At 44.4% G+C, this 25,186-nt stretch overlaps 1 protein-coding gene across 1 annotated transcript in view; it reads right to left on the reverse strand.

The window, feature by feature from the left end:
• The window catches only part of cacna1ab (calcium channel, voltage-dependent, P/Q type, alpha 1A subunit, b), a gene marked incomplete at both ends in the record, with an annotated part of 186,213 nt that overhangs the window by 3,287 nt on the left and 157,740 nt on the right, over positions 1-25,186 (reverse strand). Inside the window, 9 exons of the mRNA XM_083936390.1 lie at positions 769-970; positions 5,789-5,824; positions 6,370-6,387; positions 9,999-10,112; positions 11,992-12,127; positions 12,894-13,015; positions 16,375-16,478; positions 19,925-20,032; positions 20,447-20,552. Of these exons, the coding sequence (XP_083792516.1) occupies positions 769-970; positions 5,789-5,824; positions 6,370-6,387; positions 9,999-10,112; positions 11,992-12,127; positions 12,894-13,015; positions 16,375-16,478; positions 19,925-20,032; positions 20,447-20,552 (946 nt within the window). The remainder of the gene's footprint in view (positions 1-768; positions 971-5,788; positions 5,825-6,369; positions 6,388-9,998; positions 10,113-11,991; positions 12,128-12,893; positions 13,016-16,374; positions 16,479-19,924; positions 20,033-20,446; positions 20,553-25,186) is intronic.

Consider the following 25,186-nt stretch of genomic DNA (forward strand, 5'->3'; position numbering starts at 1 on the left):
ATGTCTCCGCCTTATGTCGGCTTAAATTTGAGATAATCCTACATTCGAAAATTGCAGACGTAGTGGTAATATCTGTCAAAGGAATTCTATTTTTTTATATCTTAGTTACACCTAGATTGGTCTAGCGAGGCAGTTTTGTGTTTATATGTGTTGTCTTTATTCAGTATGGGAAATCCCACAATCTCGTTATAGCATTAGCTTAAATTAGCTGGCTGACTCAACAAACTAGAAAGTCCCGGGAATGTTTTTGTCTTATTATTAGAACCTTACAACCAGTCAAACGGTAACTCTTTGCCATGGTGACAGGGGTCATCCCTATGTTCTCGGTCGCCAATAAGCCAATGCGTTACGGTAAGGGGTTTAGGGTTAGGGTTAGGGGGTAGTGTTAGGGTCTACATAGGCCTCAGTGTCGTGAAATTCAGCAGTGACCGTCATATACAAAGCAAGGGACATGGGTACGCTCCCTGGGACTGTCCACTGTTTTCTATTCAAAACAACGTATGACTAGAAGTGGTCTCCCCCCCCCACGCCATAGTCGCCTAGCAACAGTAGACCGGACTTCAAGAATTTGTCGACCGAGATTTTTGAAAATTGCGCAAGAAGCTACTAAGCTAGCAGTGATTACTCCATTAGTTTTAAATGGATCTTGTCGTGGATTAAATTGTAAAATATGTGGAAACAGCTGTAATCCTCTACATGTGCAGTTGATTGTCCGATGTCAGATAGGCATTAAAGGTCGTATACAGATGTCTACTACGAGTGACTCACCCGTATCAGGGTCGGTGTATCTGGTCAGGGAGCGCTGCGAGGTTCGGTGACTCCTGTCCCTGTGTCTGCGTCCTCCTCCGTGTCTCCCCTCCTCAGACACCACCCTCTCCAGGGAGTAGTCGTCCAGCCTCACGCCGCGGCCCGTACGCCCGTGGACCAGGCTGGAGGTGGAGCGGCGCATCGGACTGGTGTCGGTGATGGTCTGTGGGGGATGAAAAGAGAGAGAGCGCAGGAGGAGACACGGAGAGGGAGAGGGAGATGGACAGACGAAAAGGGAGAACGTAAGGTAGGAGGGGATGCGAGGAAATGAGGAGAAAAGAGATACAAAAATAATAGAGAGAAAGAAAGAGAGAAGAAGGAGATTTAGTGCATCCTGACAGGTGGAGTCCGTCCCCGGCTCTAAGACGGAGGACACTCTCAAAACTCACTTTGCTGACTTTTAATGAACGTATGAAACTACGACAGAGCTGCATGGGGTTGAAGGTCTGTCAGACTGTGCATTCCTGAGTGTATCTACGCATATTCAATGACACTATCTGACCTGGGTCAAACAGCAGTACCAAAGAACTCTTTAGGTTTAGGTGGGTGGCGGTCAACTACACCAGGAATTCAATACAATTCAGGTTTCCACAGGTTGCATTTTATTTTGAAATTTGCACATTTGGGCTCTTGTGTTGTCCTGCGTGGTGGCCCGCACCCATCTGATCTGAAACAAGTACAGCCTACTATTTGACCCGTCTTAAACCATATATCACTTAACGGTCTTTGACCCATAGCGCCTGAAAGTCCCTAACTACGAAGCCCCTTTGACAAGCACACGTAATACCATGCGTCTTCACCAAAAACATGATGACACGGACAAGATAAACAGGGAACTGACAGGAAGAGGAGAAAAAGGGGGCAGAGGAGACAGAGAGCAAGCACGAAGGAGGGCCAGAGAAACCATGCCTCACATGCACCTGCTGGACTCATCCAAACGGCGGCCATATTTCATTTAGTCCGCAGTCAGATGGGAAAGCCTGAAATATTTAGATGTTTCCTTTATTCCAGAACTATCTCAATGTTCAGTACAGAGCAAAAGTTTGGACACACCTTCTCATTCAAGGAGTTTCCTTTCTTTTTATGACTATTGACGTTGTAGATTTCACACTTGAAGGCATCAAAACTAAGAATGAACTATGAATGAAGTGTGAAACAACTGGAAATACGTCTTATATGCTAGTTTCTTCAAAGTAGCCACCTTTAGCTCTGATCACTGCTTTGCACACACTCAAGAGGTCGTGACCTCAAATGGGGGCCTATGGGGCGAACCACCAATCTCTCCATTCGAGAGATTGGCGGTTCGATCCCCACCTCCCCCGGTCCACATGTCAAAGTGTCCTTGGGCAAGACACTGAACCCTGAATTGCTCCTCGTGCTGCGCATGGGTGTGTAAATGTGGTGTGAATGGTTAGATTAGATTAGATGGTCTGTAGATGTCCACTGCCATCAGTGTGAATGTCTGTGTGAACGGGTGAATGTGACAAACACTGTGAAAGCGTCTTGAGGAGTCAGAAGACTAGAAAGACGCTTTATAAGTACAAGTCCATTTACCAGTCCAATGAGAAGGTGTGTCCAAACGTTTGCTCTGTACTGTACGTTCCAGCAGATTGTTACTGGCTTTAACACATAACGTGAAGTGAACGTAGACACCGAACACACTGCTGCATACGCAACACTATAGCAGCTGGTGATAGCTAAGTAAAGTAATTCAAATTTCACTGGTTTGGAGCAGCACCACACACAGACAGAGGTCTGTACACGCTCCCAAGCAACACAAGCCATGCACGCACTCTGGGCGGCCAGCAACACACACACACACACACACACACACACACACACACACACACACACACACACACACAGTTTCATGGCATCACTGTATTAGACGATTATTATCAAAAGTAAGTAAAACAGAATATTTAATTAATACTGTATAGATAAGTAAATGCACGGTGTATGATACAGGTCAGTTTTCATATCACTGTATTTCGCTGAAACCCGAGCAACTAAAAGAAATGCAGCGTGTTAAAAGGAAGTTATAATAATACTTTACCTAATATTAATATAAATACCATACTGATAATTCCGCTTTTACACCCAGAGGACGGTGTCTCTTTGCACTCATGTTCTAGGTAGTTGCTGCATTGGGGATGAAACTGGTCTTACATTAAACCTCTGCGTCCTCCTCCGTGTCTACCCTCCTCAGACACCACCTTCTGCAGGGCGTAGTCGTCCAGTATACGTATTTATACTGTATAGATAAGTAAACGTACGGTGTATGATACAGGTCAATTTTCATATCACCGTGTTTCGCTGAAACCCGAGCAACTAAAAGAAATTCAGCGTTTTAAGAGAAGGAAGTTATAATAGTACTGTTAGTATGACTACTTTAACTTATATTAATATAAATACCATACTGATAATTCTGCTTTTGCACTCATTTTCTAGGTAGTTGCTGCATTGGGGATGAAACTGGTCCTACATTAAACCTCTGCGTCCTCCTCCGTGTCTACCCTCCTCACACACCACCCTGTGCAGGGCGTGGTCGTCCAGTATACGTATATATACTGTATAGATGAAACTGGTCTTACATTAAACAGGTATAAAAGGTATAAAACTCATCTCTACTTGGACATTCCTACACATATCACACTAACATTATGACACCGGTGAGGTGACTCTGTTTGCTGAGTTCATTTTTACACCTCACCCCTTAGTTGTAAGAAATGACGCCCTGAAAAGTCACAAACAATGACGTCATCCACACTTAGCCTCCGTCCAACTTTCACTCCACCTCTCAGGCGACTGAGCGACAGCCTTTGGCTAAAGCAACGCTCTCCCCTCGTTGGTACGCCACTTTCCAGTGAACGCCACAAAGACTCAGCTCTGCCACGCCATGCATGAGTTATGACATGCCGACACGCTGCCAACCCCCCCCCCCCATACGGGCCAACAGTCGCACATCAGGCCAGCCCATGCTTTCCTCATACACTGTTGACCCCGGTCCGCAGCGATGCAACAGACTTAAAACCACATAAAACACACACACACGAAGGAACACACACGCACGCTGCGCACAAGCAGAACTCCAGGGAAAGTGGTCACAGAGAACAAACGATGGAGAGCAGAGCAACCTCAACACGAGCAGACACGGGAGGGAGACAGAGAGAGAGAGAGAGAGAAAGAGGGGAAAAAGGAGACAGCTCAAAGAGAAGCCGACAGGATAGATAGAAAAAAAGGGAGAGGTGATCAAAGTAGATCTGCATTGTGACAATTAGGCCACAGTTGATTTAAAGAGCTCAGAGCACCAGGTGGGTGGGGTTCACCGCGTCGACACAACTCCAATGGCGTCTCTCTAGTTGCGGAAAAGCACCGAGCTGTTTCATGCGACTGTCAAGACAGGCTACACCAGGGGTCTGCAACCCGCGGCTCCTGGGCCTCATGCGGCTCTTCAGCCCCTTTTTCAGTGGCTCCCTGTAGCTTTGCCAAAAAATGATACAAACAATGTGTAAATAACGTGTTTTTTTGCAAAGTGGACGAGGGAAAACATTTTTTCTTGGAGTTCTGGGGGCCCTTCTGTGTGGAGTTTGCATGTTCTCCCCGTGTCTACGTGGGTTTTCTCCGGGTTCTCCGGTTCCCTCCCACAGTCCAAAGACGTGCAGGTGTTCGGTTCATTGATGACTCTAAATCACCCGTAGGTGTGAATGGTTGTCTGTCTCTGTTCGTCTCTATGTGTCCTGTGATAGACTGGCGTCCTGTCCAGGGTGGACCCCGCCTCACGCCCGATGTCAGCTGGGATTGGCTCCAGCCCCCGGCGACCCCGACAGGGATAAGCAGTTGATGGTGAATGAATGAATGAATGATCCTTGGTCTACGGCCCGGCGCATTTCCCTGCAGGGGGCTAATCTGGAGTTGGTGACCCACAAGGAAAACAGTGTTTCACGGACATTTGGTGGTAATTTGATTTCACATGACGGTGGCTTACCTGTGTGCTTGATATGTGGTGAGAACTTAGCAAACAACCACAATTTTAGGACAGGTAATAATAGGAATACAATGTCAACAGTAACTTTATATAAACCTTTATAAACTGTGACATCAAATATGTTTTGCGGCTCCAGACAAACTTTATCTGATGGCAGAGGGAGCAAAAAATGGGCGGCAGTAGCTCAGTCCATAGGTGACTTGGCTGGGAACTTTAGGGCTGCTGGTTCAAGTCCCTGTGTGGACCATGAATGGAGTGTGGACTGGTGGCTGGAGAGGTGCCAGTTCATCTCCTGGGCACTGCCTTCGGTGCTGTTGAGCAAGGCACCGAACCCCTGACTGCTCGGGGCGCTGGTCACTGGCAGCCCCCTCGCTCTGACATCTCTCCTTAATTGCATGTATAGGTCCTGTTTGTGCATGTGTGTGTATTTCAGGCCTGTGTGTGTAACATGAATAATAATGAATTAATTAAGTTCTTCTTTCTTAAAATGGCTCTTTTGGTAGCATAGGTTACAGACCCCTGGGCTACACGACCCGTGAAAAGTATTGTGCGAACACGTGAACTACGGGAAGAAGAGAGGAGATAAACAAGTGTGACAGGGAACCATCCGGAATTTAAAAGACAGCTAGTTCATTTCCTTCAGTATTTTGGGTTTAAAATGACTTTACACACTGAATGAGCAGCGTTCTCTACTTCGGATACTCTCACAGTAGAGAACTGAGCGTGCACCCATTGTCTCAGTCGCTCTGTGTCCTGTGTGTTAGTGCTCCTGAGACCCGAGAACAGTTTAAGAGTCCAGGGTATTTAGATCACCTGGACCAGACCTATCCTACTGCAGTTCAACCCCCCTCCATATGGTGCGTCCCTGCGGGGCAAAACAACCCGACAAACTACAATTTGGTGCAGATCCAGTTTGACAAAATGATTGACGGAGAGACAGAAGAATCAAGAGGGAAGGGAGAGAGGGATAGAGATAGAGAGAGAGGTACATACACTGAGGTTATTTCCGCGAGGCCTGTGTCTCCTCCGCTGCAGAGCAGGCAAACACAGAGATGATACGTAGAGCAGAGCAGTGTAGCGCACACACACACACACACACACGCACACACACACACACACGCACGCACACACACACACACACACACGCACACACGTCCGACATAGCATAGCCGCCAGGACCGAAAGAAGAAAGAGACAGAAACAAATAAATGGAGAGACGGAAGGAAGGAGAGGACGAATGGGAATATTGTTTTGAAAAGAGATAAATATGTTTTGGAAGGGAAAATGGAAGGAGAGGGATATAGGACATGTAAAAAGGGAAGGAGAAGAGGAAGGGGAGGATTAAAAACAAAGAAAAGCACAGAGGTCAAAAGCAGGAGGGACAAAAGTGTGAGAGAGCGGAGACAGAGAAAGAGGAGAAAGAGAGAGAACCCAGTTAATTTAAAGAAGGCCAGTGCACACACATGAGAGCGAGGTGGGTGTGCCGGTGAGCGACAAAGGACAATATAAGATGCATGTCCATCCACACACACACACACACACACACACACACACACACTCATACACACACTTACCGAAACAGCATGAGCTCTCTGTAAGGCAGAGCAGTGTTAGAAGGCAGTAAGTAACGCACGCACACACACACACACACACACACACACACACACACACACACACACACACACACACACACACACACACACACACACACACACACACACATATACTGTATACACAACACGCACACACAGGACATTTTCTACACTCCCACTGCAGTCTATACCTTCATTTATGTCGAGCTATAACATTAACATCTCCTAATTATATAAACACAAAGACTTTGATCGTGTGTGTTCCAGGACTTTTACCAGAGGAGTAAGGAGTTTTTAAAAGTGCAGGCTCCAAACCTGGGTCGGGTGGCGTGGACCGTGGACCGGTACCAAATGTTGGGCTAAAATTTCAAAAGAGCAGTAAAGAGAACTGACCACTGTCCATCCTGCTTTTGAAAAGTGCACAAAGAGTGCGTTCGTAGCTCAACTGCTATCCGTGAGTATCCGGAGAGTGGTGTTTTTTAGTGTTTTTGCTGTGTTGACTTTAAGATGAAAATCCATATTGGATTTAAACTGAGACTAAAACTACAGAGTGAGTGTAAAGGGTGAACTGTTTGAGGGTGTTTGCATCATATGAGCAGTGAAGGATCTGCGTCCATGTTCTCAAAGAACCCAGTTCAGACAGAAGATTTGTGACAAGACGAGTTGAAACTTGCAACTAATTGCAATTGTCAGCGCTGCAACGTTCTGAAACCTGCCAGTTCACACCAATGCGACCAGATGTTGTATCGTCTCCATAGCGACATCTCTCTGCACCGCCGTTCTGTCTTTCAGGCTTTTTTCCGTAGCTTGATATAATTTGTTAGCATCTTAGTAAATGAATGAGGACAGTGAGTGAAAACTGTGAAAATAACTTTTGGGGCGCACTCACACTGTCCTTCCGTACCGTGCCCAAACAGGTTTTGTACCAAGTACCCTAAAGCCCGGGGCACGGTACGGGCGGACAGTGTGAGTGCGCCCTTATTCAATGGCACTCCCTCTCCTCATTTATTATCTAGCAAATTTCTACGTTCTAAAACGATTAAGTCTTGTCGCAAATCTTTGGTCTGAACAAGGCTTTAGAATGTATTTTAAAGGACTAACAGTAATTGGACGAGCTATAAAAACCCTAAATACCCTCATCTTTAATAATTGGGTGCACATTATCACCTGTCCACACTGACAAACGTTAAAAGCTACAGTTTCTCCAAAATAGTCCCTCTTATCGACCCCATCCATCTTTTTAAAGGAGAAACTTAAAAAACTAAGAATAAGTAGAAATTGGAGCGACACCTACTCTACTCTTTCCTTGTTTATGTGCACGTCCCATTCCTCCTATACACTCTCCTTCCTCATCCTCTAAATGTTCATACAAACAGCACTCTGTGGAGTAACTAACACACCAAAGTGAGAGCAACATAACTCGATGCGGTGACATGACGGAGAATGGAATGACTTTGTGTGTGCAACTGCAGCCAGAGGCTTCAGGGTAAATTCATAAATAAACCGACAAACATATAAAACACAAAACAAAACTGAGCAGGAATCAAGATCTGAAAGCACTCAGGGACTGATTTCTAAGCATAAAACCTGTTTTTTGACACAATTCACCCCCAGGATGAGAGAAATGGACAGTGGACAGGCCATAACCATCTTTTCTATTTGGATGAATGAGTTTAGAACTGTAACACAGATAAAACCCCAATGAGCAGAAAAGGACATTTCCTGTTGATGTTAACGAGAAAGGGAGAAATTTGCGGACCAGAGTTCAACATCAGTGTCCACATAATCAGGATTTTACATGTCTGTCCCTGTCTGATCGCAGCTTAAAGGGATGGATCGGATTTCTTCAAATGACGGCCGACACGCCCCAATCAATGTACTGCTGTGGGCAGCAGCTAAACATATTTTAGCCACCTAAAATAACCCTTACCGTTTTAAATGTACGCCATGTTTAGAATATTTTCACCTCTCTCCGACGGGGAACTGAAGCAGTTACATCCATCTACCCACTCTCCAAATCCAACAGACTCCTTTGTCAGAAAATGTAATTTTACCTCACAGAACACAAAGGTTGCTGAACTGCAGCCTAGATCAGTTAGTTTGTTAGGGGGCACTCACACTGTCCAACCGTACCGTGCCTCAGCACGTTTCACGGCTAAAGTCCAGTTCGTTTGACCAGTGTGAGTGCAACCGTACCGCGACTAGGAGCGGTATGCTTGCCATCCATGGCCCGTTTGGGAGAGGTGGGCTTTTGTGAAGCACGTTTGCACATGCAGAGCCTGTTGGGAAATAGAGAAAAGAAGGAGGGACCATGCGCGGACATTTAAAACAATGGCGGCGAAAGGTTCACGTTGGTGTGATGCGGAGGTGGAGTGTTTACTGCAGATTTGGTCGATGAAAAGATTCAAAAACAGTCGACAAGACGCACAAAAACTCTGAGGTCTATGGAAAGATTTGTAAACAAAGCCACGCATCGCCATGACGTCATCAATGCGTGTGACGTGTTACGGCGTGATGACGTATAGGCAGCAAGAAGCATTCGCCGAGGCCCAGGTAGTGTGAGTACAAACGGGCCTAGAGGGGGGGACAAGGACCCTAAAGCACGGGGTACGGTGCGGATGGACAGTGTGAGTGCGCCCTAAGTGTTATTCGGTGACTTTGGTGAATCGGGCCGACCCTTATAAACACCAAAGTGGCGGTAGACCAGCAGCTCCTGTGTTCTGCATCTTAAAATCTGTCTGGCGGCTTTGAAGAGAGCAAAGATGTAAGGGCTTCAGTTACCTGTTTAGAAAGGGCTGCATGATGGCAAAGGTAAAGCGGTGAAGATATTCTAACTATAGCACACACTTACGGTCCACAGAGCCACATTGCTTAGCTTGTATGACCCTACTTCAAAAACTATTCGTTCAACTTACAGAATATTCAAAGCTTTACTAGTTTTGTTCTCTCTGAATACGTTTGTAGTTAATTAGCTTCTAGAAAAAGGTTGAACTGGAACATAAGCGTTAAATGATGTACAGTGACACCTACCACACCCCTCTATCTCAAGTCAACAAAGTCAGTTTGATGGAGCCAATGATGCGGTTGCCTCTATTCGTTTTAAATGAGTCTTTTGTATTTTCTCATTTTTGAATTTCTGAAGAGGGACACTGACTCTGGCCACAGTTTACACAGGACAGACACACCAAGGATAGGATGGAAATGAATTCGGGGAACAGGATAAGGTTGGGAGCAACAGGATATTCTACAAATATAGGTCTAGATATATATTTGTGTATGTATCTAGAACACTTATCCAGCCCTCCGACCCATTTAATCGCTGCTCTAGGGCTGCTTCGGAGAGGAGCTCTGCGGTGGGTCGGCTGCTGGATGAGTGGAGGGTGAGGGTGAGGGATGGAGGAGGGGGGAGACCGGACGGACAAAAGTGAATTCACAAAAGTCTCACTGCTTCTTTGCATCCTGGTCTCTGTTAAGGATGCATGGAGAGACGTTTTTAAATTCACTTCAACTGTCCTCTCTGCTAACAGGCAAATGAAGAATGATGATGATGATGATGATGATGGGGGTGGGGGTGGGGGTGGGGGTGATGATGGTGGGATGAAGGTGCTCACTTGGTTGTCTGCCGAGAGGCGGGGCATGGAGAGGGTCCGCCCATGCCCATCCATTGGGTGATAGGGCTCAGTGTCGGAGTACCCGTCCCGCCCCATCTCCCTCATCTCTACCGTCTGTAAAACACAACGAGAGGGGGGCGTGACCACTGTCGGCTGAGGGAGGGGACTCTGACAGGTGAGGGAGGGGCTAACTGAGGTGGAAGGGACATGAAACAAACTCAGTGATGGATCCAGAAAGTTTCTAATGTCTTTCTGGCATAAAAGACTTCAATCCTGTCTTCATTTATGCAGCTTGTTGTTGCATAAATTAACGGTTGCAGCCTTTGTTGTGTTAAAAAATCACACTATATTTAAGGATCTTTCACACCTTTAGTTTGGTAGACTCCGTGCGATTCGGGGGTGAATTTGCGACATTGTTGCATTTTCTAATCTGGTTCTGTTATCGTTCACGCTGCACTTTGTGAAACGCACAGTCATTGCACACAAATCTCACACGGTTGCTTGTCTATTGGGCAGAATATCCAAGTGAAACTCACAGACACTTTCCGGTCTTTGAAATAATGGAACTGGACTGGACTGAGGGGCATGTGGTAAAAAGGTAAGAACCAAAATCTGCTTGGAGAGAGGACAGGATTCAGTATCAGTAAAGGCCAACGCCAAAATCATCAGAAAACGCAAAGAATGGCAAGAGACTAGGTTGTTTATGACCAAATTATGAACCTGATTGCATTCTCACGTAAAGTACACCGAACTCTCGTGCAATTGGACTGTTTTCAGGTGGACCAGAGCTCAGTTCTTTGGTCCACACCAGAGTTTGGTTGAGCTTTCCCACCATCCCAAACCGACCGGACTATCCAATGACACGCTCCATACTTAGGGGCCGTCCATACGAACGTGTGTTCCTCTGCATGGTTTGTACGTTCATCCACACGTAACTGCAGTTGCGGACTCCTGAAAATTGTGTTTTTTGTAACCTGAGTCCAGGGTGAACTTTTTGGAAAGGACAAATTTCTTGTCAACATTGACGTCACATTGTGCGACGGTGAACAGTCAGTTCTATCCATGGAGACGTGTGGAACACTCTAGACCAGGGGTGTCAAAGTGATCCAGTAAAGGGCTGTGTGTGTGTGGCTGCAGGTTTTCATTCCAACCAAGCAAGAACACACCTGACTAGACTTACTCAATCACCTGAACTGCCTTCACACAGTTGATTTGTTGGACCAGGTGTGTTTTTGATTGGTTGGAATGAAAACCTGCAGCCACACACACACGGCCCTTTACTGGATCAGTTTGACACCCATGCTCTAGACGTTACCAGCTGACGGAGTTGCTGTTATGGAAAACCGAGCCAAAATACTAGTGCTATTTAGCAACTTATCAGTACTTTGTGTTTGTCTCACTGTCAGTCCACGGAAGCTGCCATTTTGTTTGCACTGAATAGTCGCTTCTCGTTGCGTCACTTAAATCCGCCTCAAAATCAACTCTGATTGGTTCGGTCGCTTTGCCTTTTTCTCCAAATGTTATCAGACTGATCTGCAAGTAAAATACAATGGAGCTCCCGAGATCAGGATGGTCTCCCAAGGCTATTAAGTAAGTGCTTGTGTTTCATTGTTTCTTTTTTTTACCCCTTTGGTGATTTTACGTTACCTGAAGGCCACCGTAGGTTCTCTACACGCTTGGAAAAGTTTGGGTGAGCAGATTGATAATCAATTGGTTTGAATATGTAACATCAGCACCATAAAACTGTGAAGTAATTTAGGTAAAAAGATAATTGTTTTTGCACCAGACGGTTCAGCAGGTGGAGACACTTTAATTATTTACCATAACATCAATTTAATTATGTCACACCAACAAAATACTTGCTGAACACCAAACCTTATCGATTTCACTCAGCTACTGTTACTACAACGTGGTCGGCACTGTTGGGAGACCTGATTCGGCTTGAATTGGTGCGTTACCATGGTGACGGCGTGTGCATTTGTCCTCATCATACCTGCGGGTTGTGACGGTTGTCGTGGAGATCGTCGGGGTAGGGTCTGTCGGGGCTCCAGTTACCCGTCTTTTGGAACATTTCCTGGGCTTTGGCCGTCACCCACGATTGGCTCTCAGTCATACCACCCTCGGGAGGTCTTGCACCCACACATACACACAAGTCAGGGGATTACAAATCCGGGAGCTAAAAAACATCACCGTCAACTAGAAGTCATATGATAGCTGACTTAATAAACGCCTACAGCATAATAGTTTATCAGCTAGCTGATAGTGTACCCTGTATTCTGTACAGAGGCTTCACAAACACACACTCTGACACACAACAAGGAAAAAGAGAGAACTGAACAACATGGACAAAGTAACCCAGAGTCAAGGAAGACAGAACCAGTAGACGAATAAATACATCACAGAGATAAATAGTGTGTACTGTACGTACTGTAGGCATTCAAACTTTTTCTCAGTTCACTCAACCTCTCATTTAGATGTGACCTTGAAATCTATGCATTTACAGCAAACGTTTGACTTGATTTTAGTCTTAATTTTGAGTCACCCTGACTCTGGCGTGTGATTGCATCATGTCAGATGTTTGTACGAGAAAAAGAGATTTGTTTGATAATTTCAATGCAAGAGAAATTTGGTCTGAGACACATTGGGAAAGGTCTCTTGTGCCGCACAAACCACTGCATCTACAAAAGCTAAAGAACAAACAACCAATATTGACTTAAATTCTGTAGTTGAGGTCCAGAGGTTGAGCTGGTGCAAATGTAAGTTACTCTATATTGTCCTTGAAAAGAAGCAAGATGCCCCCCAAAGTCTCTCAGTGCAAGTATAGTATAGTTTCCTGCTGTCTCATGTGTTTCAGTCAACTCCATAGGCTAAAGGTCTCAGGCCCAGTCTACTCACATGCTGTTGAGGTTATCGGGCTGGGTGCTGGGGAGGCTGTTGAGGCCTTGACCCCCCTGGCCGTCCGTGCCCCCTCCCTCAGAGGGTGGCTCCATGCGCTGAAACATTAATGGCGTTCGGTTCTGTGTGAGATACACGACATGGCCTGCAGGCTGGCATCAGGCACACTCAGGGGGCAGACACAGGACACAAACACAGGATGCACTCGCAGCATGCACCCACACGAGGGCGCCATCGGCAAACACATGGCTGTGGGTAGCCAAGGTAAAGTTCCCTGCCAGACTACTGATCTGGGATCTGCTAAACACACGAGCGTTTAAAAAAGGGGTATTGCTGAGCTTAAGATTATTTGACTTTTTTCTTTACATCTTTTTGGGTTAGGGGACGGAAAGCTGATCACAGATCTGTGTCACAGGGGAACTTCTACCTTAGGCATATGAGGTAAGATCACTCCAGATTACCACACTTATTTTTACTCAAAAATCACATTTTGACATTTGGTGTGATCCTTCATCTGCCAAGATGTTAGAGTAATATGCCATTTTTATGGGGAAGTGGTGGACATCTCAACCTGAACAAGTTGTATGAAAAAAACCTCCTGCTTCCATCAGGTCAGAGGTCAGGCAGCTTTCCTCCCAGGGGATCCTGGGTAATGGAGTCCTCTCGGAAGTGGCTTAAAGGCGAAGGTTCATGACTGCTACAGCCTTTGTCATGTCCCTCCACAGCCTGGGAGCTCAAGGCGTAATGCTAAATGAGTGCGGATGGATCGAGGGCCGGTTCAGAAACAGATACAAGTCCAAACCTCCTCTGATGCATCAGGCTGATCTGCTGGACAGGAAGTTTGTCTGGCTACAATGTCCCAATCACGTGTGTTCACGACATGCCAACTTTGGTTAGCTAGCTAAAAAGTAAACATCGTCTGAGTACAACAAAAGTCAGGACTGTTTGAAATATCCAATTCTGGTCAAAATAGGAACACAGCTTAAAATAATGCTGCTTTTTTTGGGGGTCTAATCCTGTCCAGTGGTCATGTCCTGTGTCAGAGAGGTAAAAGGCTCACATTCGTCTCTGGACAGTCTGGTTTGGCACTGGTTAGCTCTATTGAGAAAATTCACACTACAAATATTTAGATGATTATGGCAAATACATAAACACCAAAAACCCAACACAGACACCGGCTTCAATGGAGCATGTTTCAGCAGTGGCATATGTGTCAATGAGCGATCCCCAGGATTGTAAGATTACATACGGAGGAGTCAGTGGTCACAGGAACCTCGATTCAACATCCCACCAACCACCATGGCAGACAGACAGGCAAACAGACAGATTCATGAACAGACAGACTGGAGAGAATGGGTCTTGGTTAGAGCAACTTGGTGACAATCGACGTGGATTGACCAATAAGGGAGATCATCTCTTCCTGGAAGGATAAAGGGAGAGCATCAGAAGGATAGAGACGACATGGAAGACAGGAACGAGGGACAAGAAAGACAGGTGAATGACAGACAGCAGACACAATATCTGAGACACAACAACAGCTCAACAAACACGGGAACGAACAGTTGAGACGTAACTAGGCACGGGTACAACACAGAAGGACGGACGAGTTAAAGGAAAAATCCAACCCGTGGTTCCCTTTGAATGTTACATGAGACCAATTTTCTGTCTTAAAGTGGCTTATGTCACTACTTTCCCTTAATTTGCCTTTCAGTTTGGTATGTGCCGATAATTTCCATGGAGCTAATGTGACGAAAATGGTGCATGGTGGTCTGGCTGATACACGTTTGCAGCCGATTCTAGCAGTTTTCTTACGGCAGCTTTTCTGCAACCAAGGATTTTTTAATATTTTAATCTAATTTACTACTTTTATTTGCAGGGACTACAATTCTTTTGCATTTCTTTCAGTCTTTGGTGCCACATTTCTCTATTTTCTGCCATGATACATAAGATACTGCTAAAGCCCATCCATATGTGTGATGCAAAGTAGATGTATCAACCCCATGTTTATTCCCAGTTATTGCAATTATGCCTTTATGGTGATACTAGCTTAAACTATACAATAACATGTTGTATGCTTTATTGAATATAACCTGGACCTGGACGAATGAGAACATTCACAGGCTTATTGAATATAATAGTTTTATTAGTTACTTTTGTTTCACCCCTACTTCAAATCAAAGGCAGGCATGTGGACACACAAACACTAAATAACCACCTTATTTGACCCCAACCACACACTCTTTATATTCGATTCGAAGGAGCAGACACCAACCTGATGCTTTAGATAGCCAACAAATATTGTACAGCTGTACATTAAATATCAGAGATCCCCCCCGGGAAAAACTTTTTTAACAGCATTATGATGCTTTTGGGTGGATTCTTCCTTCCAAATGGCACGGCATTAGAAAAACAAAGACCACGGTGCGAGGACAGGGTGAATGAAGTGAGCTACTGTAGGGATGGTGAGACAAACAGACACACAGACTGGTTAAAGTCCTTGTGTACTGCTGATGTTGATAGAGCCTGTGTGGACCTGTCCAATCAGTCCAATGGGATGGCTGCATTCAGGAACATACCAACACATACTGTATTTGCACTGTTTCGGAAGAAAAAAGACCAACATACTCTCCATCCGCCAATGCGCTCCTTCATTCTGCAAATGGGAAATCCCATCTTAAACGTATCTCATTCAATATGGACATGGTTGGCTCCAACCCATGAGCAAATTTGGACTTCTTATCATGTCAAATTTTTCAGGATCAAGTGCTGAATAACTTGATGGATTGCTGGAGAAAATAGGAGGTATTACATGAGTGGAGAGATGTTTAGAAAAGTCTTGCAGTGTGGATCGAAAATACAGTGGTAGCGGGAGCGAGTGCATCTCAAAGGCATTCATCGACAAGAGGGGGAAGAGCACTGACACGGAACAAAAGGTAAGGCCATGTGGTATCATCATAATTGCTCAGAACATTACCAGCAACACAAACATAGTTGTAAATTGGCAAAAAATTGCAATACCTAATCGTTCTCACCATGTGCAAACAGCCCATAGTGAAAAGGGAAAAGAGAAGCAGCAGGAAAAGGGAAAGGTTGCCAACTAGTTAAAGAAAGTAAAACAGCTGCCCCTGTTAGCAAGCTTGATAAAGGGGGATAAGGCTGACCAAAGGAGCATCAAGGTGCTAGAGAAAGGACGCACATTTTCGGGTAGCATGCTAATAAAGGGTACAGCACAGGCTGAGAGGGAGGTACGGTTTGGGCAAACCGGTGATGAAAAGCAAACCAGAGGAAGAGGGGGTTTGTCTGAAACGGTAGCTGGGAGTTTATAAAGGATTTAAATGCACAAGACATGGTTCTTGTGCTTTTAAATCCATATTTGTCAGAAGACAGGCAGCTAGTGGAAGTGGGCCAGGAGGAGGCGGAAGAGAAAAAGTAAGTGAAGTGTATTTTTGCATCCAGGGAATTTCTCTGGGATGGAGTCTACCTGTTCCTCTCGCAGGGCCTGCAGCTTTTTCGTCTTGCTCTGCCGGTAGTATTCCATGATCATCATGGCAGCGTAGATTTTGCCCACCGTCAAGTCTGTGGCTGCTGAAAAAATGACAAGTTACCCTGCAAGATTAGACCCGGGTGAGATGGGACCCTGAGCCGTGGGGGGGAATGGGAGTGGGGTACAGAACACACACAGACTGAAACAAAAATCACAAACACAGAGAAATTCACAATAACATGCAGAATACACCAGCAGCTGGGACAATTCTCTTCCATGTCTATCCATAAAGGGACAGACCTGCGCTTCAAAATCAAGAATTTAAACTTTTCACAGAATATTTGGTCGGTTGTAGCCAATAATTTTAAGCAAAAACCACTGTGTTACAAAAGCCTAAAAATAAAATAAATGCTCTAATGTCACTGAATCTTCCCCACTCAGAGAGGGTCAAACAGACTTTTAAATGTTATACTGTAGGTCTTATTATGATATGTATATTACTTACTTCAGTCAGAATGCTGCTACACTTCACTGCACTTTACTGTAACTAACTTACTTCAGTAGCAAAGGCTGCTACACTTCACTGTACTTTACTGTAACTAACTTACTTCAGTAAGAAAGGCTGCTACACTTCACTGTGCTTTACTGTAACTAACTTACTTCAGTAAGAAAGGCTGCTACACTTCACTGTGCTTTACTGTAACTAACTTACTTCAGTAAGAAAGGCTGCTACACTTTACTGTAACTAACTTACTTCAGTAAGAAAGGCTGCTACACTTCACTGTACTTTACTGAAACTAACTTACTTCAGTAAGAAAGGCTGCTACACTTTACTGTAACTAACTTACTTCAGTAAGAAAGGCTGCTACACTTCACTGTACTTTACTGTAACTAACTTACTTCAGTAAGAAAGGCTGCTACACTTCACTGTACTTTACTGTAACTAACTTACTTCAGTAAGAAGAGCTGCTACACTTCACTGTACTTTACTGTAACTAACTTACTTCAGTAAGAAGAGCTGCTACACTTCACTGTATTTTACTGTAACTAACTTACTTCAGTAAGAAAGGCTGCTACACTTCACTGTACTTTACTGTTACTTAGTTCTGTAGGAAATGCTGCAACATTTTTAAGGAAATACTGCTACATTTTTAACACTGTTTCAATTATCGCTCATTATCACTTATTTAGTTTGTATTTATTTTATTTCAATCTGCTGCTAAACTGCACGCTGCGTATTGTTGTATATTGTATAAACTTACGTTTAACCACAATGTCTGTTGCACTCTGTCACATTTAGTTATTGTTTGATTTATTTGACGTTAGCTTTATTTTGATTTGATTTATGTTTTTATGCTTATTGTCACTCTGATCCTTTTCCACCTTTGTATTGAAACTGTTGCACAAGCATTTCCCTCAGGATAAAAAAAGCTTCTTGAATCTTGAAAAACATACCTACTTTCATGCAAATGTCCACCCTTGGGGTCACAGAACCTCATTGTCATTGGCTAATACATTTTTGGTTTGTTTCTTTGCTGATGATGTGCTTCTGTGCAGCAGGCTGATTTCTGGTTTTCTTACAAGAAAACATGTAAATTGCCATATTTGGGGGCTATGATGATACATTCATTCAAACTGTGCAATACAAAAGAGACAAAATACTATGAATAACTAAAAAAAATAGCCTTTTGTTGCCTTGAAGCTAAATTGCTAACCACTGTCTCAACAGTCCCCCATTAAAGCCTCATCTGAAACAGAACTGAGCTCATCCGCTGGTGTACAAAAAAAACAAATACAGTATTACAACACTGTACAGTTACATTACAACAAAGCAAATAGTCTTTTCACAGGCAGATGCTGTCCCTATAGCATATCAATTAGCATTCTCATTACTTCACTATCATCTAACCGTATCAAACCTTGAGTGTATTTAATCTTGACTCTTAATATTAAGGCTGAGGACCAGGTAGCCACCTCACTAAGAAACACATAGACACCAGTCAAATAATCCCTTGAAAACAGGAGCTCAATTTTTTTCTAAAAACTCTGGACTATATCCCCGGAGTTTGGATGAAACACATAAACATTTAAAATCAGAAAAATATTGAGCTTTGTTTTGGTGTTAAATGGTATGGCTAACTGAATGAGCAGTGCCCATTTCAAAGTGGCGTGGCTACAAGTCTTCCAGCATTAAAACGTGTATTATTGTGTGATAAGATATGACCACACATAACTCATACCTATGTGTGTAATATACCTTATAAGGTATCATGCATTTAGCCAAACAACATGATGCTTTTGCTAAACATGCATCATCATACTAGTTTTTACTCATTCAACTTATCACATTACAGAAACATTAAGTTGAAAAAGGTCATTCATCACAACCATTTTATACAATGATCGACGAACTAGTTTAATCAAAGTTGCTGTTCAATTCTTCCTGTAGTGAAAAGACTTCTATAGAGGATCTTCTATAGTAGGCACCCCCTGATACCAGGACTGTCTGAATGGTTGGACGGATCAGCAGTGCGAGAGTGTGTGCGACTGTGTCCACTCTGTTGGATTTATGTGTCCGTGTACACGTATGTGCTGGTGCCGCAGGGAACTAGGGGTGCGTTTTCTGGAAGCAAGTGCAGCTCAACAGGGTTCTTCTTGTTGTTGGTAACCAAGGCATTGATTTATGTTGTGGTCTCTTGGTAGCTGATATAACCCTAAGGCTTAGTGGTAATTAAATCCCCTAACAACTTCACAATAAATCCTTTTACCAGTTGAACCTGTGCCACATCAGTAGACGACGGGCCTTCCAACAAACACAACTTTTTTGTGTGGGGATCCAGTGAAGGGGTTGTGTCTTTGTTGATGTCCTAATGAATGTGTCTGCTTGGTTTAGGGCAGTTAAGGCTTCATTGGTGGAGCTAACTCAATGAGTTATTGTGGTAGCATGTGTGGAGTTATCATTGACAATAGCCATAAAGCACAGGGAATTGGCATTTCAAAAATATCATAGGATGATGGCCATGATGTCAAAGGTCATGACTTCCCTCAACCAAGGGTTCATCCACCGTGGGAACAATAATGTACTTCGAGACAACAAATACTGCCAGTGATCAAATATTGGTCAAAGGGGAATATTGACCAAATGGCGATGCTATACGATACACCCAGGAGTTACCAAAATCCATTCTCAATCCCTTGTGGACCAATTAATCTTGAAACCAAATTTCGTGGCAAACAGTCCAGAGATATTTGCTCTGGACTACAGTATTGGAAAGATGTTTGGATGTACAGAATCTACATTTTGTGTGTGTGTTTGTATTTACATGTATGCACAGTGTGTGTGTTATTGCGGTAAAAGCCTGATCAGGAGATGCAAAGCAGTGAATGACACTGGCTGGTAGAAGCTGTCCTCTTGGTGAGTTGGTGATTGGAGACACACACACACGCACACACACACAAGCACACACGCACACACACACGCACACACGCATACACGCACCCACACACACACACACACACACCTATGCATTGTTTTCCTGCAACTTACCCTTGTGCGGTGTAACCAACAGGTCCAGTGTCTTCTGCGATAAGTTTGGCCAAATAGCCATCATCTCCTTTCTCAGCTCTGCATCCATCTGGTGCTTGTCTGCACCACCTGGGTGGCCCAGCAAGCCAGAGTGCCCACACACACACACACACACACATTTGTACACACAGACAGCGCACATGCATACAACCACACATATGCAAACACCCCCATACATAAACATAGGGCGAAGAAGGTACAGACCAAAAGGAAGGCACAATTGCACAAAATCCCAAATGAAATATATTTAGCCATTCATGCGTGCACACATTCACCCAAAACAAAAAGGTTATTTGTTAATGTCAGAAGTGGCAGGGCTTTGTTATATTTGATACAATAATCTTGAGCATCTCGTTGAAGATAGAAATTGAGAGGTGAAAAGTCATACCCATGAATTACCCAGGACTACCCAAGAATGTCAGGCAAGAAAGTAACTGAGATGAACAGATATAGTAAAGGGAGTGTAGTACTTCAGGGCCGTACCCTTGGCAATCTTTATATCCAGTGCTGTCCTGATCAGAGCCATGAGGGTGGAGTTAAAATGCACTGTGTTGTCATCGGCAACCGGCAGATCCATGCGCAGCAGCCTCTGTGGAGAGCCAATCAGGATGAGAGGATGAGAAAGGGACGTGTCCTTGGTAAAGTGTGGCGTGCCTGAACCTCCAGGAAGGGGAGTGGGGGAAGGGGTGAGGGGCAGGGTTGAGAGAGCTCCATAGACAACAGCCAATTGGAACAGGACTGTCTTGGTCCATGTTTTATTTAATGTTTGCTAAAAACAGATTAGATTTAAGGCAAGGATGACTAGGTCACCATACGTCTTTGAGTTACGAATCTGAACATGTAGCCTAATAAGTAAAGTCAGTGAACTTCAACTCGAGGCACTTGAATTTTTAAAGTCCTCTCGTAAATGTTTGCTATATCAAATGACTGTTGAGCATTCAAATGTTAAGTCTGCTGCAGTTTTACTAGTTTTATTAGTGCATGCTTTTGCAAGTGCAAAAGCATTTGCTTGAGAAACTTAGGCGAGTCTCTGTGTCTCCTGTGTTTCCAGTGATACTCTACAAAACAGCACAGCTTTTCAATGAGGGCCATCTGCTGCTAAGCAACTGTGAGAGCCGAGAACCACAAGGAAGAACAATCAAAGGCAAAATGGCCTCTGACCCAACCTGTGCCCATGTTCCCTAAATGTGTGAATGCATTGGCGCATTTACACATCTCTGTTGTTACACACATGTAAATATATATTTATATAAAACAGTACACATACACCGACCCCACACCCCCTTCCAACCCCAACATCCCTCCCCACCCACTTACACACAATTATTTTCACAGACTGCAATTAAGGGTGCTTAATTGGAGTCCTTTGAAGACAAAATAGGTCAACTGGAGAACAATAACAGTATCACTGGTGTAATTCTGCTATTTTCAGGAGACTGCTGTAGTTATATTTAACTGAGGCATTTTGCTATAGAGCTCCCCCTACCTGTAAGGAGGTTCCCTGTCTTTTCAAGTCTATACTGTACCAGGTAAAACCAATGGAGAAACCTGAGGATAGAACAAAACAAGCTGGGCCAGCAAGGGCCGCTTGCCGTTCTTATCCCGACCAGTTGGCATCCATTGGATTTACCTACGAACATGAGCGTTGGGCACTCACGATGGCAAGCACGGTAGTACGATGGCAGTGGGACTGTGTGCATGCTCATGTGTTCCTGAGTGTGTGCGAGTGTCAGGCATGCCCAAAGCCAAGTGTGCGGCAGGCAGAGGGCATCGGCTAACATCCACAGCGCTCGGCAGGCAGCAGGCAGGCAGGCTCTATGTCGCCCATAGCCATGCGACAGAGAGTGCGAGGATAGCATGCAACACAACACCCCTTAGACAAATCCCACAAACCCAGACACACAAAGCATGCAACATGCCTTTACTTGTCTCCCATTATCTAAAGCCCCAACTCTTCCAACCTACCCAGCTTCTACCCCTTCCCTCAAAACCCACTTTCACAATACAAGTAGCCGTGCATCCGCACAAAGAGAGTATCCTCAATCCAACTGGATTGATCCTACTGACAGATTCATTTCTTATCTTCTTTTTTTTTGTTGCTCTCTACAGTTTTACATTCAGGGTTCCCTTAAAGTCAAATTGGACAGCGATGGTAGTATTTCATATCAAGTCAAGATCTCTCTCAATGCCAAACGGGTGCAGTGTCTTAAGGGGGGTGTCAGAGTTAGAGAGGATTAGAGTTGTGGCATTCCCTGAAAGAAGAGAAAAAATCATAGAAAAGATCAAAAAGAGATGGTTGACGTTCTTTCTGTTTTTGTCTCGGACCAGACACACTTTTTAGTAGTGGTGCTGTAGGGTAAGGGGACGGGATCTAACGAAGGGGACACATGGTAGGGACAGCGGTTAGTTGAGTTAAACTGGAAGTCTCTAAGCTTGCTCATGAGATGTAGTTACAGATAAAAAGGGAAGGACGAGAATGAGGAGGGAGAGGAGGATTGTGAAAACACTGAAAGAGTAAAAGAGGCATCAAGAGAATATGGGTCAATTGGAAATAACAGAGAGGAGTGTGTGTGTGTGTGTGTTTGTGTGTGTGTGTCTCGATAGAAAGGAAAGAAGACTGAAGCTGAAAATTACAGAACAAGACAAGAGATAAAGACGAGGACTAAAAACAACACTGACATAAGTTTACTCAGAAGAGGTCAGTAGCAGTACACAGATATCAAAATATCATAGATGGTGGCCCTGCGTCCACTAAAGGGAAGATCAGGAACTTTGCCGTAAGCATTAAGAGTGACCAGTATCAGTCTAGTCTTCCTCTCTCTGTTCTGACAAGAAACAATGCGGACTTTCTGATCTCAGAATGTCCTTTAATGGACTTCTTCTGTGAAATTGTATCAATGAATACTGGAAGGCTTTGATGGCTGAAGTATGTGATGGGGACCACTGCCGATACAGGTTGACATTCTGGAGAGAGAGAGAGAAGAAGAGATAACAGAGGAAAAGGAGAGATAAGATAGAGACAGAGCGTGTTTGTATGGACGGAGGGATGCTATGAAGAAATGAAGATGGATGCTGATTGCTGACAGACAAGTGGATGCAGAGGTAGAAGGACAGAAGAATGGCAGAAAGAGAGAAATTGACAGGTAAGAAAAAAGAGCCCAACAAACATGAGTAAAAGAGGAAGAGGAGAGCAAAACGGGAGAAAAACACAAAAGTGAGAAGAACTAGAAAGACATGTACTGACACCCAGATTCAATAAAAGTCTAGCACAACAGGCCTGCGAATGTTCTCATGTGTCCAGGTCATCGTTATCCCAAAGCAACTGGACTCGGTTATTTGTCTAGGAAGACGTTTCACCTCTCATCCAAGAGGCTTCATCAGTTCATGTACGCATCTGACCAGGCTGGGACTGGACCAGGACCAGGACCAGGACCAGGCTGGGACTGGTCCAACTAACTGGTGTGGAGATCCAGGTATTTAACCTCTCACAAGGCCGATGAAGTCACTGGATCCCTTTATGCCCCAAGTGCCAACGACCGTCGTTAGTAGGTTTCGACTTTGTTAGTGCTCTATTGAGTCTGAACGACCGTCGTTAGAGTGAAAGTCGTTGGTGGGAAGTTGGTTTCGACTTCGTTTGTGCTCTATTGAGTCTTAACGACAGTCGTTGGAGTCACAGGAGGACATTTGTGAACAGTTGTTCCTTGAGTTTAGATTTTAGGAACTCCTGGGAAGGGATGAAAGGGCAGCATGGTAAATTGGAGATAACTTCCCAGGACATTCTACAATCTCCTCTCCTCTCACGTTTTTTTCATTACGTTGTTCTGAACTAATCCAGAGACTTTATCTTTGTTAAAAACGACTAGCGTTGTGTTTGGCGACTCCGTTCTGTCACGCTGCCGTTTCTGTCCCCAACGAGCAGTGGCAGCTGCGGAGCTTCTCCCCCCGTCACGATCACGATCACTCACAGGCGGTCGCACTTCACAGTAGCCTGGCGCAGAAGCTCCAGCTGGGCCAAGGCCGTTTAAGCAGCCTAAAATTTGGAGAAGTTTGCCCAAGCGACTGAACCAATCAGCGTTGGTTTTGAGGCGGATTTAAGTGCGAATTGAGAAGCGACAGTGTAAACAACATGGTGGCTTCCTCGGATGAGATGAACGCAGCTATGGAGCAAGCAATTTGCAAATGCTTTTTTGCTCTTGGATCCTTTTGTTGGAATATGCACCTGAAATTATGCCATTTATCCACTAATTTTGTGTAAACAAACGGCAAATTTCCTTTAGTATGTCATAAGCTTTGTTAATTTGATTGGTTGATTTGGCCCGTATGTTGGTGATAGACAAACGTTTATCCAATCAGCAACCAGTGTTTTCACCCTTCCCCAAAATATCTCCAAATGAGAGTTTCCAGAGGGAACCTGCTGAGAAAATGAGAATCAACCCATCTGGCGGAGTCCTGTTAGGTAAGCTGTACTGGACAGACAGAAAATGGGCAGTTATGTTCTGTAACTAGGTTCAAGTATGATGCTCCTCCGTCAGTCATCGGCTTAAACCCACAGCAAATGAGATAAACGGAGTGATTGGCCCGTCAGATCTCAGAGTTGCGGGAAATCTGTCTGAATGGGGGAGGGGCCAGACATATCTGCAAAAGCGAATGAAACATGAGATTTCATTCTCAGCCTGTATCTAAGTAGGACTGGGTTTCAAATCCTATACTGACCAAAGCACCGAGAATTGTAAATTTTCTGGTGCTACTTTGCGGAGCTTCTTGGCCCCACAAACATGATCAGAAAATTACAGGAACACTTTAATGAGGTAACACATCAACTTTTCAGTACTGTTTTGGCAAATCTGGATGTCAGAAACAGAATAAAAGAGAGGACAGACAGAGTAGGGCTCTACTGGGGTGGAGAGAAAGAGTAGACAACAAGACAACGAGGCAGCGGATGCTGAAATGCTCAACCCAAATCTTGACCCCGGTGGTCTGAGGTACAAAGCCGACGGTGCTGACGTTTCCTTGGGTGTCAAAAAAGCCTCTTGGAAAAAAGACATGAAAAACTAGAAGGGCCAGAACTTTTCCTACTCCTTTTAAGTTGCATCATATCATTTGTACAGTGTGTTTATGTTTGGTAGAGTAATGCGGGCATGTTTATGTGTGCACTATAGTGCCATCCACAAGAATAAGAGACATAGAGAACTGAAGACAGACATCCTTGCCGGTCCTTCTGTA

This window comes from Echiichthys vipera (genome assembly GCF_963691815.1).
Source record: "Echiichthys vipera genome assembly, chromosome: 2".
In the NCBI taxonomy this organism is placed as follows: Eukaryota; Metazoa; Chordata; class Actinopteri; order Perciformes; family Trachinidae; genus Echiichthys; species Echiichthys vipera.